We start from the raw sequence: 17,656 nt of genomic DNA on the forward strand, positions 1-17,656 counted from the left end.
AGCCCTCTGCACCCATCCCACTCTGCACCACCCTGTTAATTTGGTCCATGTTCCAAAGGTGGCCAGCCACCCTTCCTCCCCTGCACCCTGTCCCTGGCCCCTCCTGGCTAGGACAGAGGGCCTTTCAGCCTTGGCTGCCACCATGACCACCTTCTTGGGAGGGGCTGTTTTTCTAAACTTTTGATCCCGAGGTGGAAGCAGACTTGCAGGTGTGGAGAGGTCCCAGGCCTGTGTGATGGGCTGTCACTGTGACTACTGTGTGGCATGTCCCTGCTCTGGTCTACAAGCTAATTGTAAGCTTTCAAGATGGAGCAGGTCTCTTGGTGTACACATATCTGAGTAGGGGCACATGTAGCCCAGGTGGTCTGCACACACGCTCAGCTGCATGCTTGTGTGTGGGGGTGTACGTGTAGTCCTTGCGGATTCCTCCTCAGACAAGAGCCTCTTTGTCTTCACTGCCTACTCCCTGTTCCATTAGAACGTCCGTTTGATAATTTTATAGGGTGTTCCAGACTTCTTGATTCCCTCTGTTCCTCAGCAACTATTCCAAGCCTCAACTTACCTCATTCTGCTTAGAGAACAGCAGCTGGGGAACTCTGAAGTCAGTGCCTAATTCCTGGCTCTGAGGCACTCAGTACTTCAGTTTCCCCATTGGGAGTCTCCGAGAAGGGGTGGTAGGAAAAACCAAAGCAGTGTCACTAAAGGGCTGAGACTAAGCCACTGAGCCTGCCTCTCCACTTTCCCCATCACAAACCACAAGCTCCTCATTCTTAATGCCCTGTTGACCTCCTTGATTCTCTGGTGTCTCCACTTCCTTATCTGTAAAATGGGGATAATAAGTTAACTGACTCAGAATTATTAAGATTACATGAAATACAAAGCTTCTAGAATTGTGTCTGGTGCATGATAAAAACTCATTAAATGCCATTAATTATTACCACTAAAAATCGTAACTGAGCTGTGGCAAGTGTGCCAGCCGTCATGGGTTTTCTCCAACTCGCTTCCTCATCTCTTTGGCCTTCTCCCGTTTCTGTGGAGGACACTTCATAGGTCCCAAGTTGGGAGGGGTCTGGGAAGCCCCCAGAACAGCAGAAGGAACCCTTTTCTACCCTGGTATGGAGAGGTTGCAGGGCTGTAGTTCTCACAGGAGGTTGAGCCCCTCCACACCCTATCTTCCTCTGAGGGCAAGTGTGCCCTAAGGAGCGGACTGTTGTCTAAGGCGCCCTCTGCTGGCTGTTGACAAAAGACCTTCGGCACCGGTGGCCCATTACCTGGGGTTTGGGTGAGGGTGGAATTGCTTTCTGAATGTGATGAGGAGGGGGTACTTCTGCTCAATAGAGCCCAGGGTGCTCCCTTCTCTCTGAAAATGTCTGCCTTGGAGTATCCCTCTTTTTTTGCCAGGCTGAGAGCAGGTTCTGAAGACAGCCTCCCTCTGCCTATCAGGGAAGAAATGCTAAGAGTTAACACCCTACTCGGTTGCTGTAATAGCAGGAAGGCCAGAGGTTGGATAGCATGCAGAACTTTCTGACAGCAAAGAATATTGGGGGGCAGAGCTGGTTCTTGTTTAGAAGGTAGTAATGGGAAGGTGCCCTGCATGGAATCCATCAGACCAGTAAGAATAATTGTTTATAAGCCCAATGCACTCAGAAGATGGATGTCTACAGCTGCCGTCTACTCCTTATATTGCAAGACCCTTTCCTCTCTCAAAGCCCAAGACAGACCTTCACCCTACGCTTAAATGCACTGACCAGACATTTGCCATATCTGTGGGGGGATTAAAAAAAAAATAGAAACAAAACTCTGGTTGACGCAGGAGCAACTAAGACCACTGGAGAGACAGTCCTGCGAGTGAGGCTGGGAGGGGCCGTGTCCCTGGTGTAGGAAGGATGCCCCTGGGGCCAGCCTGTAGAACAAACCTTATTCCAGGGCATCATACAGGAGCTGGGAGCTTGGAACCCAACACGTCTGGATTCCCTGGGGCTTTCTAGGGGACTGGTGGGCCCCACAGGGGAGAAGTGGTTGGGAGAACAGGCTGCAAGGAAACTGGCTAATTGTTTTACTGCGTTGCAGGGATTGCCGTTGTCTACATAGATTACATGCAGCCAGGTCGAATGTTCAAGGCCCTGCCAGCCCCCTTGAAGGGCAGGGAGGGGTAGGTTACAGTTTGCACACTCATTTCTTTATAGTGTTGGTGGTAGGTGAGCCTGTGGGCAGAGGGTAGGGGACTGAGACCCTGGGCAGCACTGGGGTCTGGCCAGGCCAGCCCAGCTCCAGCTGCCCTAAAGAGGGACAGAGAATTTGCCCAAGGCTCTATGTCCCTGTCCCAGGACTAGGGCAGGGGGAAGAGTGGACAGGTGAGGCAGAGAAAGGGGCACGTGAGAAGAGATGATACCAGAACGGAGTAGGAAAGGACAAGGCAGGCGTGAGATGAGAAGTCAGCAAAGGCTTCACTTCCACATTTTTCCTACCCCACTTCCCACAAGTTTGGTTTTTGGACAGTTCTTGCAGTTTAGTGTTTTGTGGGAAGGTGACTGACTGCAGTTCCACTTTTCCACATCTCCCCCCTCCCTCCCCACTGCCCCCAAGGACTCAGGCACCTACCGCAGGGGGCCCTACCCTCAAGGGAGGAGTGTGCCAACAGTGATCTCAGTGCTGCAAGTAGGAAGCCGGCAGATTAAGACAAGTGAAGGGCTCTGGGGTGGAGGAAGGAGGGGCTCTCCTGGTCGGGATTTGGTGTGGGATGAAAGGTGTATGGGCCGGCTTGGTGGGTCTGAGGGGGGAGTCAGGACTGCCTTGGGTGTTAACAGCTTGGTCCTCTTCCTCCTTTCCCTCCCTCACCATGTCCAGGGTCCCCTCTGCGTCGGTTTGAATAGCCACTTTCCTGACCCACCCGGACTATGACATCCACACACTGACATGCGGGCACCCATTGCTTGCCCATGAGTATCTCGATGCCATCCCCACACATGCACACACCTATCCTGGCAGGCCCTATGAAAACATGGGGGGTGAGGGGCCCAGGAGGGCACCTGGGCAGATGTCTCCAGGGTGGTGGCCCTGCTGCAGGCATCCTCCCCAGCTTTGAGGTAAATCTCCCTGCTGAGAACATCTTGGCAGGAACGTGGGTTTCAAACCCATGAACAGGCACAGGGTGTCATGACTTTAGGAAAAAGAATGATGGAGGGACCTGGTCTGAAAAGAAATACCAAAGAATGCCGAGACAACAGGTGAAAGGGGGCCAGGAGCAGCAGAAAGGCCCTGGCCACAACCTGAGGCTGACGAGTACCCGGTGTGCAAGCTCAACCATGTCTGTGCACGCCCACTCATGCACTTGCACAAAGCCTCAATGTCCGCTGGCCCCCAACCCTCCAGAGAAACCTTTCTGCTCCACCCCCACCCCCTTCGTGACACACACAGGGCCCAGTGAATAGAGGACGTTTAATATTTCTGTGCTGGTCAAACAGAACACAGGTAGGAGTATATAGGGGAGGGGGCAGAGGGCCCCCTGCCTCTTGGGAGGGGTGGCTTGTGAAGGGGTGTGTGTGGGGGTTTCTTGGGGAACAGTCCAAGGAATCTTCTCAGCAAAGGGGCCTGGCCTGGGTACTATGGACATCAAACACACCCAGTCCTTGGTCCAAGTTGGGGGTCCCCCATAGGGGGTCTGTGGAGTCCTTTTTCCAGCTCTTTTGCTGGAATCCACACTCCCAGCGTGATGGGGTACTTGGTTCTAGAGAGGGGTCTGGAGACCCCCCCAGGAAGCAGCCCAGGGTTGGGACTAGGGCTCCCAGGCCCTCTGCCTGAGGGGACAAGAACCCCTCAGGGCCCACCTCCTCCCTTCCACCAGGCTAGGCAAGAGCAGACAGGTGAGTAGGGCCCCAGCCTCTGCTGAGTCTCAGGGTCCTCAGAGTCCTATGGAGGAAGGGTGGAGCGGGGGGTCTTGGCCACCAACAGACACTGTAAACTTTGGTTTAAAACAATAACTTAAGTGAAGGGAAGGCTTCCAGCCTAGGGCCGGGGTGGGAGATGGGAAGAACAGGGGGGCATAGGAGGCGACAAAGGAAAAAGCCAACAAAAAGTTTTGGTTTTTGCTTCCGGCATAAGAAAGGTCTTTGGTCATTGGTTTAACTGGGGGAGGAGGGTTGAGGAGAACAGGGAAGAGGTGCTGAGGGAGGGTGAGGGGACCTGCAGGCTGGGGCAGGGCAACCTGTTGGGTCACAGCAGCCATGTCAATCCCACCCACCCCTGGAGCTGGTTTCAGGCTGGCCTTTCCTCTGTGACAGAGGCAGGATGCTTCCGGGTGGTCCTGGCAAATTGCCCCAACTCCAGCCTCAAGAGCAGCCTGACCCCCCTATAATGGCTCCACTCTGGAAGCCCTCCTGGCACAGACCTCACAGAGGGCACTGGGCCTCTGCCTCACTCCCTAGTGTGGGAGCAGCCGACAAGCACCCAGCAAACGGGGGTGGAGGCCCAGTTCAGCCTGGGTTGGGTCACAGGTCTGGGGGGAGGGGCTGAAGCCAAGTGGCTCTGCTACCCACACCCCCACAGTGCACACAATTGTCCCATCCCAGCTGTGGTTTTTGGGTGGACACAGCTGAGAGGGCCGGTTTCTCCTGGGGATGTCCTGAAACTTAAGCTCCCTAACCTGGGCTGGGGCAGGTGGGGGCAGGAGCTGGGGGTGGAGAGTTATCTCTTCACAGTATGGTCAAGAATGTGGAAGGGAGCACAGGTCAGGGAGGTGAGGGGCCTCCAGCCAGAGCCAGTGCGAGCAGGAGCAGAGGGGCCTCGGGTTTGAGAAGGGTGGCTTGGCCCCGCCTGCGGGTCTCCATGGTGCTGAGGGGCCCTGAAGGGGAGAGCTGGTGGGGGAGGAGGGCCCTGCTGCTGCTGGTGGTTGGGGGAGGCGGCATTCAGGGGTAGGGGCGGGTCAGAGGAAGGGTCTGGGCCCTCTGGGCCCTCCAGGTCCTTGGCCTTGGTCCCAGACCAGGGATTGTGTCCCCTCAGGGGCGGGACGGTCCCTGCCCCCAAGCGTCTGTCAGTCAGGTCACATTGGGAGTTGCTGGCCCAGCCCCCCAATCTGAGTCCTGGAAGTGCCTTGAGGTTGGGGTGGGGCTGTGGAGCAGGGGGCACATGGGGCCTGGGTTCCAGGAGGGAGGGGTCTCACCCCTGCCCTGCCTGCCACCAGAGGCCCTTAGGACAGTTCCTCTCCAGGTAGCTCCTCCTCCAGGTCCCTGTCTTCTGGAGGCCCCGTGGTGCTGGGGTTGGGGGTGCCCAGGGGAGGGCCTGGCCGCCTGTCTTCTTCTGCCTCAGCTGGCTCCTCTTTTACTTGCACCTGGTGGCTATGACAGATGGGATCTGTGTGGGCACCCTGGGGACCTTCCCCAGCCCCTCCCCAGTGCACCCAGAATGTTGGGGTGCACCAGAGCATGCATAGCTGGCTTCCCCAGGACTCTGTCATCGCTGAGCTACTGAGGCCTGATGTCTTAGGTCTCATCTCCCCCAGGCCTCACTTCAAAGGAAAGGGGACATTGGATGGAGAGACTGCCTTTGGTTGTGAAGGAGAAACAGAAGAGATAGGAGGGGAGATGAGAGAGAATAGGAGGAGGAGGGGGAGGAGGGAAATAAAGGAGAGAGGAGGCCAGAATAAGGGAGAGCAGAAAGACAGGAAAAAGGGGGAGGAGAGAGGGAGGGGGAGGGGGACCAATGAGAAGGGAGGGGCGATTGGTCCTGGGAAGAGAGGTGTGGTGGTAAGGTGGGAATCCCACCTGCAGCGGGGTCTGTGCTCTGTGCTCACCTGTACTGGGGTGGGGAGAGGCGAGGGGGGCTGCTGTTGCCGTTGCTGGGCAGCGGCTCCACGGGGGCGCCCACATCATCATGGCTGAGGGGCAGGAGGCTGCTGGCAGAGCCGGGGTTCAGCATGCCAGGGCTGTTGAGGAGGGGAAAGCTGCTCTCGGCCAGGGCGGCCTGGAGGGCACAGGGTTGGCCCGTCAGTGGCTCCACTATCCCTTCCCCACCCCCAGAGCCTCCTGTGTGTCTGTGCACTGGCCCCACTTACAGATCTTGCAAGCTGGCAAGCTCAGCCCTTTGAGCACAGCACCCCTCCCAAGGCCCATCCCTCCAGACCTCCAGCTTTCCTGGGCTGTCCCCTGGCCAGGAGAGGACCCCACTGACAAGCCAGGGAAAGTGACCCCAAGGTTTACGCCAGCCTCCATGCTCTCTGCCCAGCTCTCCCCAAGCCCAGCCTCGAAAGCAGAGGTGGGGGCTGGGCCCCGAGAAGGGGTGGGCAGAGGGCTGGGGTTTCAGCCACCCAGAGTGGTCTTCACCCTCCTCCCTTCCTCTGGGCACCAGGGTGAGATGGGGGAGGTCTCTTCTTCAGGCCAGCGTGTGGGGAGGGAAAGCAAGGAGGCCAGAGGCAGATGGGACAGGGCAGGCGGGCTCTGGGCAGGGCCCAGTCACCTGGTAGCTGGCATTAAGTGCTCCGTAACTGAGGCCCGAGATCATGTTCTTCACCAGGGTGGGGCTCCTGAAGAGGAGAGAACACAGCATCTGGCTCGCTTGCTCACTCGCTCATCCTCACTCATGCCTGGATCCTCAGGGCCACTCTATGCTGGGGACTGTCCCATTCACTCTTGGGAGGCCAGAGGGGGGTCAGCTACTGCCTGCTAAGGCCTGTGTGCACCCCATTTATAGACCTCACGCTGACCTGGCATAGCAGGTGCCAACAGCCCACTTCCAGGTGAAGTGCCAGGGTCCCAGAATGTGTCTGACATCTGAGCTGGTTAAGTAGGAACAGGGATCCCCTCAAAGTCCATCTTCACATCAAGCCACCCCAACAGTTCTTATAGATTTTCCAGTGTTCAGCACGGTTCCAGCTACAGCCTCGATAGTCCCACATTCCCTGCCTTTCTAAATTTTGGGACATCTAAAAAGCCACGTGCTCAGGCTCTCCCCATGTTTCATATCAAAGGCTTTTCTGCACAGGAAAGTGTTTGTGAATTGGGTCAGGAAAAACAATGGCTCAAGGCTGTCCCTCTTCCACAGGGACTAACCCCAGTTTACAGTGCCTCGAGAGAGAGTTTAAGGAACGGGCCCAGGATCACATAGCTGGTGAGAAGTAGAGCTGTAATGTGAAGGCCAGTCTTTTGATTCTAAGTTGGTAATAAGACATGAGTCCTAATGTTGTGACTGGCACATGGGGCACTCCGAAGAGGATGGTTTTCCTTTCTTTTCCAGGCCCCATGACTGCCCGGGGTAGAGAGGCTCTTGTCTGTGGAGAAGGATCTTTGAGGGTAACAGGCACCCAGAGAGATCAACCCAACTGGCCTCACACTGTTTCTCTCCCCATGGGCTTCTGGCCCAAGAGGCACAGGGTGGACCGTGTGAAGGGTGGTTGAGATGGGGAAATGGCCTGTAGTGCTGGAAGGGAAGCCAAAAGAGGTTTTGACTTCTCCCAGGTTCCTCCATTTCCAGTGAAAATGCTTTGTGGTAGAGCAGAACACCAAAGGCGGGAGGTCAGCTCTGCCATGCCTGCGGGGTGACCTTCCTCCAGCCCCTCACTCGCTCTGGGTCTCCTCTCTCTTTGAAATGAAGAGGTGGGGCCTGGGGACCTCAGAGGCCAGCTCATGCTGTGATGAGGTGGGAGTGTGGCTCTGGGGATGGCAGTCCCCTCACAAACGGCCACACAGACCACCCAGCTCTGACCATGGCTACTTAGGTCTGGTCTCTTGTGTGCTGGGCCCCCCTAAGCTCCTTCCCACAGAGGGAAGGACAGGATGAGACATAAATGTGCTCTTTCTGATCACCGGTCACTTCCAGATACCAGGCTCCCCTGGGTCCTGCCCTGAAGTGGGAAGGATCTGGTGCACAGGGGTGCCCTGCAGAGGCAGGGGACTGTCCTGGCCCATGCCCCGAGTGGGTGCACCCCACCCAGGTCTGGGCCCACATACCCTGTCATCTTTGGTGGTCTCCGCTTCTGATACTCCCGCTCGTCCACGGTCCACACGGCGCCCTTGACGTTCTCCACGCGCACGAAGCACTTGTGCAGGCTGAGGTTGTGCCGCACGGCATTCTGGGGAAGCAGTGATCGGGGGTGGGGGTGGGGGGATGCTCAAAGGCAGCTTGCTAAGCCCCTCCTCCATTTGGGTGAGGAATACAGGCCAAGTCCTTGCTCTACCCTCCCCAGCCCAGGGACAGCAGGAAGGGCCGCATGGAAAGGAGTCCTAGCTGGGGGGATGGAGGGAGCCAGGTGCTCCCAGTGTCTTCACTGCCAACAGCCCATTTTATTATCTGCTCCCCTTTTCCCTGCCACATTTTTAAAGACCCTGTCTACTAACTAAACCCTTTCTAATTAGTAATGATTTGTTTTCCCATCATCACTAATGAGCTACATGTAGCTGTCACTCAGGGATTCCGACTGGCACGTGATCCCACTCAGGCCCTCACACTTCAGTGAGCCTGGGACACCTTATCTCAGGTAAAGCAGAATTTCCATTAAGCTTTGAGAAGTTTTGGAAGTAACTCAGGAACCCTCATCGCAACCTTCCTCAACTCCTAGGAGCGTGCGGGCCCTGATGACTCTGGGCTGCGGCTCAGAGTGGTTCAATGAGAATAGGAGGTACCCAGGAGAGGCCTAATATATACTTGTTGAGATAAACTGGGAGAGGAGAATGTGGGTTTAGTAGATACAAAGCAAGAGGAGGAAAGGTCACCTTGTCGCTCCCACCTCCTCCTGGCAGGGTGACTTCAGGAATTGAGGTCATCTGGTTTGTAGGACACGTGGGGGAAGGCGAGGGTGTTTGGCCCAATTACCACTCCCACCGACTACTGCCCCCAGAGCCTGGGATGAATCCACCCACCATCAACCCACCATGTCCCTCAATCCTGTCCCCTTTCTCTCTTCTCTCAGCCTTACCCCACCCATCTCCGTCCCTGTTACCGGTCCTCCCTCAGCCTCCCCGCCTGTCCCCGTCCTTGTCTCCTCTTTACATTTCTAAACGGGGAAGAAAGCAGGCAGGGAGGCAGCCTGTGCCCCTGGAGATCCCCTCTCCCTCTCTCCCTTCCAACTCTTGCCACTTGCAACTGGCCCGATTTCATTACCAATTTTAATTTGCCTCTAATTAAATCCTGTGTATTTTTCCAACTCCCTTGCTAATCCACGAGGGAGGCAGGCGGCTGGAGTGGAATCTCTTGGAGCGATAATTACAAAGGGCCTAATCACGCCGGGGCTCCTGCCTCGGAATAAATTTGCCCGCATTACGGGGCTCCGATCCTGCGCTTTGCAAATGAGAATGACCCCAATTTCCGAAGATGGCCTCACCGGGGCTTTTTTCCCTCATTTCGAAGCCTGTTCGTGATGAGAGACTAATTCGTTACGCTGAAACATTAACGGCAATTTAAGGGGTCTGGCGGGCCTGCGTAAACAAAAGGACGAGCCCACAACATGGGTCCTGGGAGGGGATGGACACAGGGGGAGGGCTGGTGCGGACCATCAGCTCGGCAGATGGCAGCTCTGTACCCAGATGAGCAGCAGCTGGCCTGGCCCACACTGGCTCTGGACCCTTCTGGCCGGTCTGAAGTGGACAGCATCTCATGGTGGGGGCCAGAAAGGGTGAAAAAGGAAGGAGGAAGGAAACTGAAATAGTTGAGACGAAGAGAAGAAGGACCTCAAGGGGCAGATAACAGGATGGAAAGTGTTAGTAGAAGGGCAACAGTTGAGTGTAGACGGGGTGCATTTCCCAAGTAACATGAATGAAGCTTGGCTACAAAAATCCTGAAGGTTGAAGTGGACCTCAAGCTGAGATAGATTTGGCTGTGCCCCAGGGAGGGCACGGGCAGTGCTCTAGGCGGCAGAGCAGCAGCAGAGCACCACTAACTGGGAAGGTCACTCAGTCACTCAGCTGGCTTCCTGTCAGGACCTAGGCCAGATGAGGGAGATACCTGGATCGAGTCACACCACTGAGATGACCACGGCTAGGCAACCAGTTGCAGGTGGTATGGAAGTCCAAGGAGGTTGGACTGCGGGATGGGTGGCTTCATGACAGTCATGAGGGGTTTGAGGCGGTCACCCAAACCATCTACCCCTGATTTCAAGAAAGAAGAGGACAAACTGCCCTGGGGTGGTGAAGTTCAGAGACAAAGGAAAGAAGGGTAGGTGGGCAAACAGACCTGTCCCCAAAGAGGAGGCTGTCTTGTGGAAGTGAGGTTCTACACTGTCACCCCTAAAGGTAGAGGCTCAACTATAGTATTAATGTAAATATTAGGTAATAGCCATAATGATCCCTCATGTTTGTATAGGCTTGTATCATGTATAAAACCCAGTATATGAGCTGGCCTGGGGGTTGAAGACTGGGCCAGGTGGTCCCCAGAATGCCTTGCTGACTCTGAGAGAGGGCAGGACTGTGGTTGGCAGGAAATGACATCACTCACAGCCTATCAGAGCAGATGTCCCAGCTTCCCAGCCTCTTTCCCAAGCTTTGGGAATTGGACATGGGGTTATGGAAGGGCATGGAGCAGTTTTTCTCACTGCAGTTAGCACATCCAGGTCAGAGAAGATTGAGCCCTATACAGACCCTACCCAGTCCAAGGCACTGGTGAGTAGGGGGCCTCAATGGTACTTGTTGAAAGCTGGTGGGAAAGGGGAGTGGGGCGGTAACCAGTTTTGCTGCAGTTTCTGTACTGGCCAGCAGAGGGTCTCAAGAGCCAGGGATCCAATTAAGGTTCTGAGACTCCTTCCTGGTGTCTAACCCTCCCCACAGGGCACCAACACTCCCTTCTCCTCCCATCCCTCCATCCCCCACTCCCAATTTAGATGCTGCTTTCCCATCCTGCTGCACAGATCCTAATATTCTCACCCATCAGACAGACACACACCCTTTTCATCTGGGCTATAGAAAAACAAATGGCTTAGAGCCCCAGCCCACATTTCCGTGCCCCATTTTTCTAGTGTCCCTTCCTTCCCTGCCTCTGACCCCCTGGGAAAATGCTACAGTTAAAGGTGCTGAAATGAATAATTGGATGGAGACAATTATCTTCCAGCTACTGATGGCAGAGCTGGGAGAGACTGTGAGTACCTATGTTTATACCCAGTGTATAGTCTGTGGGGGGAATGCATCTGGACCTGCCCCTCTTCCACCCCACTGCGGGCTTCAGAACATGCACCTATAGCCAAGGTACCTGGACCCTTAGGGTCTCTTGTGAATGTAACCCAGATTTCCCTATCAGACTCAGGTATTACCAACTCCTGGAGGCCCTACTTCGTGGGGCTGCTGCCTTTGAGGCCCATGGGGGAGCACTCCAGAGAAGACGGGGGTTTTTTCCCATAAAGAAGGCAGCACAAGGCTCTGGGAAGGGGTCATTAAGAGGCCATTAGAAAGCATTCCACAGCTCCTGCTGAGGTGGGGTTGGACAAGCCATTTCTGTAGAGTAAAACTGCCTCTCCAAGAGGACTAATTGCTAGGCAGCCTTGGTCTCAAAAGGATGTGGAGATGTCCAAGGATGACTGGAGCTCTAGGCTAAGAGGAAGGGGCACACCTCACCTTCCAGGTGGCAGTGTTTCTCCGGAAATAGGCGAACATTCGGGTGAACCAGTTATAGATCTCATTCAGGGTCAGCTGCCTGTCAGGTGTTTCCAGAATGGCCTGTGGGCAAGAAGAAGCAAAGGGACCCTCAGTCTGGGCCTGAAAGGGTCAACAGGCCTGCATTCTCTCCCCAGGATCTCTCTCTTCTGCCTGGCCCCTAACTCACCCTCAGAGCAGAGGAGACCTGCTACTGATGCTTGTGGGTAAGAGCACTGGTGGGTGGTCCCTCTGATAATCTTGGGGGATGGGGAGCAGGCTGTTTACAGCCCACCCAGAGGCCAAAGGAATCAAGAGGGCTATGCACTTGTGCAAGAAGCATAAGTACCATCTGGCAGGAAAACCCCCTGCCCTCGGGGAATGAAAGCAATATTTTTGGGGGAGAGATGTCCCTGGAACAGGACCTGTTTGGAATTTATCCTGATTTTGGCAAAGGGCACCCTGGGATGTGTGTGTAGTGAGAATATGTGTGAGGGTGTGTCTGTGTGGGGAGCAGAGTGAAAGGACATGTGTGTAAATGTATGCTCATGTGTGAGTGTGAATATTACATGAGCATTAAGGATATGGATACGAGGAAGGGAACAGTGTGCGTGTGTGTGCGCGCACGTGCTAAGAGTTACTGTTAAATCTATCAGACAATAGTCTTGTGGGAATTACGAACATGGAAAGAAGGGAATGAATGACACTGTGGGTGTGAGTAGCAAAACACTTAACAGGTGCCCAGGGGCACATCTCTGTGACCAGCAGGCGGACTGAGAGGAAGCCTGCAGGAGACACCACATATAGCAGAGAAGGGAGACATGTGTGTGGGTAGAAGAAGACCCGATGTGAGGGAAGTTATGTATTCTGGCCTCAGGATCCTCCTGGAGGCTGGAACCCTGGGCAGGGGTGCAGTGAGGGCTATTACCCAGCCACTCCATTACTTTCTAGGCTCACCTGGCGGATGAGGGAGGCATAGGTGAAGGGGGGCCTGACGTCAGCATTCTTGTAGAACTCATGATTCTGGGCCAGCTCTGGGGAAGACAGGCAGAGGATGAGGCAGCCAAGTGGGGGGCCCAGCCTGGGGAAAAAGGTCCCTTCCCTGGGGCCATTACCTGAGGAGATGGGGGAGCAGAACTTGTCGCTGCTCCTCCGGCGGGCAGGACCCCCGCTATGCAGGGAGGCAGAGCCAAGGCCAGGGGGCCTTAGGGGGGTGACAGGGGCAGCAGCCGAGGTGGGGGGGTGCACAAGACCATCTGGGAACGAGTCTGCCGTGGAGACGGTCACCTTGGAGAATAAGGAGCCAGGGACCGGGTTCAGCTGTGAGCAATGGGGAGGGTGCTGAGACCAGCACCAAGGGTGAGGGTTCCAGCGGTCACGGAGGGGTTCTGGGAGGGCCGCAGGGCAGGGAGAGTCACTCACTGGCTGGCTGAAAGGCTTGGGCTCAGAAGGCCGCATGTGCAGATGGGCCATCATGGCCTGCAGCCGCTCGCTCTCCTTGGCAAGCTGTGGGGACACAGGAGGTGGGCAGGAGCTGTGCCCAGTACACCTCTTCCTCCTCCACATCCCACCAGGTACCCCAGAAAGCCCCTATTCCTCAGCATCCTGGCTCCCTCTGTCCCCTGCTCCTGGAAGGCCTCAGCTCTGTGCTGCCCCACTGACCCCCCATACCCTGAAGGCCAGGAATGGGGGTGCTGCCTGCTCTGTGAAGCCCTTCCCCTTCTCCTCCAGACAGTGAATCCCAGGCTTGAGCTCATCACTGCAACTATAATTCAGGGGCCTTCTTCCTAAGAGCACAAATTTTTCTGCCTGGGGAGAGCAGAGGTTGTAGTGGACCACCACCAGGTTCAGTGGCACTTGTGTGAGGATCTTCACACACTGAATGGAGATGAAGAAATGAATGAATGACTTTTTCACCCACATTAGTAAATTCAACAGATCTTTCACAACTACCCTCACGGCCGGGCACTCTGCTAGGTGCCAGAGGTAAATGAGCAAAGTTGACTGGCTGCCTGATGGACGGTCTAAGTAGCCCCCAGAGTACTCTGCTAGAGCACAGACATGGCAGCCAGGCTGCCTAGGTTCTGATCCCCACTCTGCCACTAGCTGAGTGGCCAGAGGTGAGTTGCTTCACCTCTCTGTGCCCATTTCCTGTATCTGTAAAGCGGGGATAACAGGACCCACCATATAAGGTTGCTCAGAGGACTCCTTGAGTTATATACATATTTAGCATAGCACCAAGTGGGTGCTCAATGTTAACTTTTAATATTATTCTTGTTTTTGTTAGTGTGACTCCCCCAACCTTGGTTTACCCCCCCAGAAACCAGCTGCCCTCCCCTCACAGCCGTGGTTATCAGGACCTAGAGAACATAAGATGATCCTTCCGTGAGGCCCTCTAAGCCCTCCTGGGAAGTCAGTGCCACGCTGGGGCAAGGCCGGGGCCACACCTGGATCTCCAGCTGTTGCACCACCTGCATCTGCACGCGGCACTGGGCTGTGCTCCGGTCGTCCAGGGCATGCTCTGTGTTGAGGTGTCTTAAGAGGGAGAAGGGGCATGGAAGAGAAAGATGGTTCTGGTTTTCCTGCTATCACCACCCTCCCCTCCCATCCTTGAATCCCACCCATGGCCCAGAAAGCAGACAGGCCAAGAGATACAATGGGAAAGAGGTGGAAAAAAAATTACGGGGCAACGGGGCACTGAAGGAAGCCTTCTTCTTGTCAGCCTCCTCTGATGTCTTTGCTAAAATCCCAGCTAGAGAGATCTAATTGCAAATGAACTAATTAAGTAAACCTCTGACGAAGCGTGAAAACAATTTGTTTGACCCTGATGCTGCAAGGGTCTGGGAGACAGTGGAGTTAATCAGTCAGTGACAGAGCCTGGCACGGCTGTGGCAGCTGGCCGACTGCTGCCAGCCGCCTGTCCGCCGCCTGCCCTGCCTGTCCACAGGCCTCAGGGCTGTCACTAGGCCATCATTCTCTGGGGCTGAGTCTGGGGGAAGCTGGGAGGGCGGTGGGGGGACTCATACCCTTGTCCTTACACCCCCCCACCCTACTGGGCTCCGGCAGCCTGAGGCTGGGGAGCACAGGAGGCTGCAGGCCCAGGATACAGACTGGGGAGGGGTAGGAGTCATCAGGGGGCTGATGGGGGCAGGGAGGAAGTAGGCCCCAGCAGGGTGAGGACATCAGGACAGCTGGTAGCTGAAGGCCCAAGAAGTGACAAGCTAGATAGCACGCTTGGGGGCAAGGGGCCCCATGGAAAGGCTGCTGGGGAGAAAGGAGAGTAGGGTGATACATACTTGATAAACTGGCCCAGGTCTTCACACAGGGTCTCACAGCCTGGCCACTTGCACTCGCCGTGTCCATAGAGGGGGTGGGAGCTGGGCGTCTCCTCGTGGGAGGAGCTAGGAGGACAGGAGGGAGGCAGAGGTCAGGGACCCTGAAGACCCCAGCAGCCCGGGGTCCAGCTCAGACCCAGCTCCCAGGCTGGCGATATCTCTGTTCCTAACTCCAGCCTCCCAGAGGCTAAGCAGAGTTTTATGTGCCCTGGGAAAGGGTCAACTTCTGGGCCCGCACATTCCTCCCCGCAGCCCACGCCGCTGGCCTGGGTGCCGTCCCTCAGGGTCGTGTGTCCAGGAGAGTCTGCAGCATCCCTCCCGCCCAGGCCCCTACCTGTCTCTCCGAGGCGTGGGCACAGTGGGCTGTCCGTTGGGCAGGGCGTGGTGGGACAGGGGCGGTGAGACTTTGGGGGCGGCGGTGAACGAGGTAGCGGAGGCGGCCGCGCCCGCGAGGTCCAGGCCCTCCTGCTTGACGCAGTCGTCGGGGGGCTGCCCGGGGGCCTCGCCCTTCCAGAGCGGCGGCAGGTCTGCGGGGCACAGGGTGGCGCTGCAGGAGAAGGGGAAGGGGACTCGCGCGCACAGCCCCGTCCCAGGCAGTGCACTCACCTGGCGGCGGTGGCGCAGGCGGCAGGCTCACCAGCGCGGGTCTCTGCAGGCCGAGCACTCGCTGCTGCTGCAGATGCTGCATCTGCAGGAGCTGCTGCTGGAAGGCCAGCTGCTTGTTCCCCAGGGCCTGCCGGGGGGCCCGCGGGGGGTGGCCCGGAGGAGCGCCCTCAGCCTCGGCCTCAGCCGTGCTGCTGGGCCCCCACGCCGCGGCCACCCCCTCCCAGGGCCGGTCGCCAGGAGCTGTCGCGGTGTCCGCGGCTGCAGCCTCTCTGCTCCCGGCCCAGCTGCCATAGGGCTGCATGCCTCCTCGCGGTAAACACACGCATGCACACACGCATGCACGCACGCAAGCGCGCACACAGCCAGACACAGGCGCGGCACGAAGCCCTCCCCACTCCCGCCTCCCTGCTTCCAGGCTGCAGCTCCCCGCACGGCAGCTGTGCTCGCCTGCAAGGGGGGCTCTCATCACAATGATCGATGAGCCTGTCAGACGCCGGGGGCCACTCCCGCCAGGCGGGCACCCTTCCCACATGCCCTGGTGCCCCCCTTCCGCTCTGAGGAGGGGGACTCCTCCCCTCCCTGGTTTCTTAGATACAGAGAATCAAGGAGTCCGACGGGGCTTTGGTCAAGGACCCAGGCCCAGTACACAGTCACCTTCTACTGCCCAGGTGCACGCGCACTTACTCTCTTCTCGTTCTACGTTGCATGCATGCTCTGTTCCTACCCCCCCCAACCCCCCCAGTTCAGTTCCTGACACAGGCACTCACAAGTAAGGCTGTCAGCAAGTCTTTTCTGAGCCCCAGGAGCCAAGCCTGTCTGGGGTGTTTGGGAGACAGGGACTTCTCTGCCTGCCTGCCCTGGGGGTGCAGTGGCAGGCTGGCTACTCAACAACCCTAGCCTAGAGATAATGCAGAGGGGGAAGCTGAGGGCACTGGGGAATGACTGGGCGTCAGCAGGGCAGCCTTCTGGGAAGAGGCAACTCGGAGCTTGGCTGTGGTTTGGCCAGCAACAGGGGGTGGGGTGGGGTGGGGGGCTATCTGGGACTTGATGTGAGGGTGCATAAGGGCCTGGTCTAGAAGCTCAGGGGGCACTGTGGCCCTGATGGGGCAGGGCTGGGGCAGATATAGGTGAGTCATTTGTGTAGGAACTTCAAGATTCTGAGGACCAGAGTGGAAGCTCTGAGAGGCAGAGGCAGCTTGGTCATAAGCAAGGACCATCAACACTTGCACATACACATCTACATACACATGTGCAGAGACAACACCAGGCTCATCTCTCTGTAACCCAACAACACAAGGCAAGATGAGAAGGGCTGATTGGGTTGAGGGGAGATGGAAAAATGTGGGTCCCTATTCCCATCCCCCCATGCCCCATTTCCCTCCCCAAGCCTTTCCTGGTTTTTCTACTATTCCCACAAGGTACTTCTCTCCTGACCGCTGTGGGACTCCCAGCCTGTGGCCAGAAAGAGAGCTGCGACTGCAGGGGAGGGGAGTTCTTTGAGGGGCACATCTGGGCCTGCCTAAGCCCTTACCTCTTTGGGTTGCTGCTTGCCAGCCTGCTGTTGGGTGAGAAGCTGTAAGTGGAGTTGCTCTTGCTGCTTCTTGTAATACTCCTGCAGCTGGGAGGCAGCAGGGGTAGGAGTGGGTTACCATGGATAGGGGACTGCTGACCCCAGAGCAGCCCCAGGCCTGTCTTGACTGGGCTCCTGGAGGCAGGAGTGGGGAGTCTCTCTGGGGAGGTGTAACAGGTGGCCTGGAGATAGCTGCTGTCCCCAGTCTGCTCTGAGAGCGGGTCCCCAGTGGGGCCTGGATGGGGAGGGAATGGAAGGGGGAGAGGGGGCCTTCATCCACAGCTTGGAGCCCTCCCTGCCTCTTGGGAGGTCTCCTGAATAGATGCCAGTATATTCCAGTACTTTGCCCTTCCTTGAGGTTCTCGAAAGACAGGTGGGCCTAGCACTTGTGCAGGAGTAAGGAGAGCCTGACCTCTGACCTCTCCCCAGCTGCCCAGGAGGAATGCAGATCAGCCTGGCTTGAGCAGTCTCTCTGGTTTCTGCCACCAGAGAGACTGGTGTACTGGGGCCCTCAGTGATGTTGGCATAAACAGGTGGAAGGTGGCAGGCCAGTGCCTACCCACCCAGCCCTCTTCTCCCTGACTTCCCAGCTGCCCTCA

At 56.7% G+C, this 17,656-nt stretch overlaps 1 protein-coding gene across 3 annotated transcripts in view; it reads right to left on the minus strand.

Annotated features, from left to right (window-relative positions):
* Positions 1-3,424: 3,424 nt before the first annotated feature.
* The window catches only part of FOXP4 (forkhead box P4), a 49,458-nt gene continuing 35,226 nt past the window's right edge, over positions 3,425-17,656 (minus strand). Inside the window, exons 5-17 of one of the 3 annotated variants that reach the window (XM_073225073.1) lie at positions 17,019-17,105; positions 15,488-16,073; positions 15,216-15,408; positions 14,843-14,947; positions 13,994-14,081; positions 12,969-13,052; positions 12,662-12,833; positions 12,504-12,580; positions 11,529-11,630; positions 7,941-8,062; positions 6,451-6,517; positions 5,789-5,958; positions 3,425-5,333 (exon numbers count right to left, since the gene is read on the minus strand). In XM_073225073.1, the coding sequence (XP_073081174.1) occupies positions 5,186-5,333; positions 5,789-5,958; positions 6,451-6,517; positions 7,941-8,062; positions 11,529-11,630; positions 12,504-12,580; positions 12,662-12,833; positions 12,969-13,052; positions 13,994-14,081; positions 14,843-14,947; positions 15,216-15,408; positions 15,488-16,073; positions 17,019-17,105 (2,001 nt within the window). In that variant the 3' untranslated portion in view covers positions 3,425-5,185. The remainder of the gene's footprint in view (positions 5,334-5,788; positions 5,959-6,450; positions 6,518-7,940; positions 8,063-11,528; positions 11,631-12,503; positions 12,581-12,661; positions 12,834-12,968; positions 13,053-13,993; positions 14,082-14,842; positions 14,948-15,215; positions 15,409-15,487; positions 16,074-17,018; positions 17,106-17,656) is intronic. The other 2 variants (XM_037005127.2, XM_037005126.2) reach the window with 2 other exon arrangements.

This window comes from Manis javanica, chromosome 16 (genome assembly GCF_040802235.1).
Source record: "Manis javanica isolate MJ-LG chromosome 16, MJ_LKY, whole genome shotgun sequence".
NCBI lineage: Eukaryota > Metazoa > Chordata > Mammalia > Pholidota > Manidae > Manis > Manis javanica.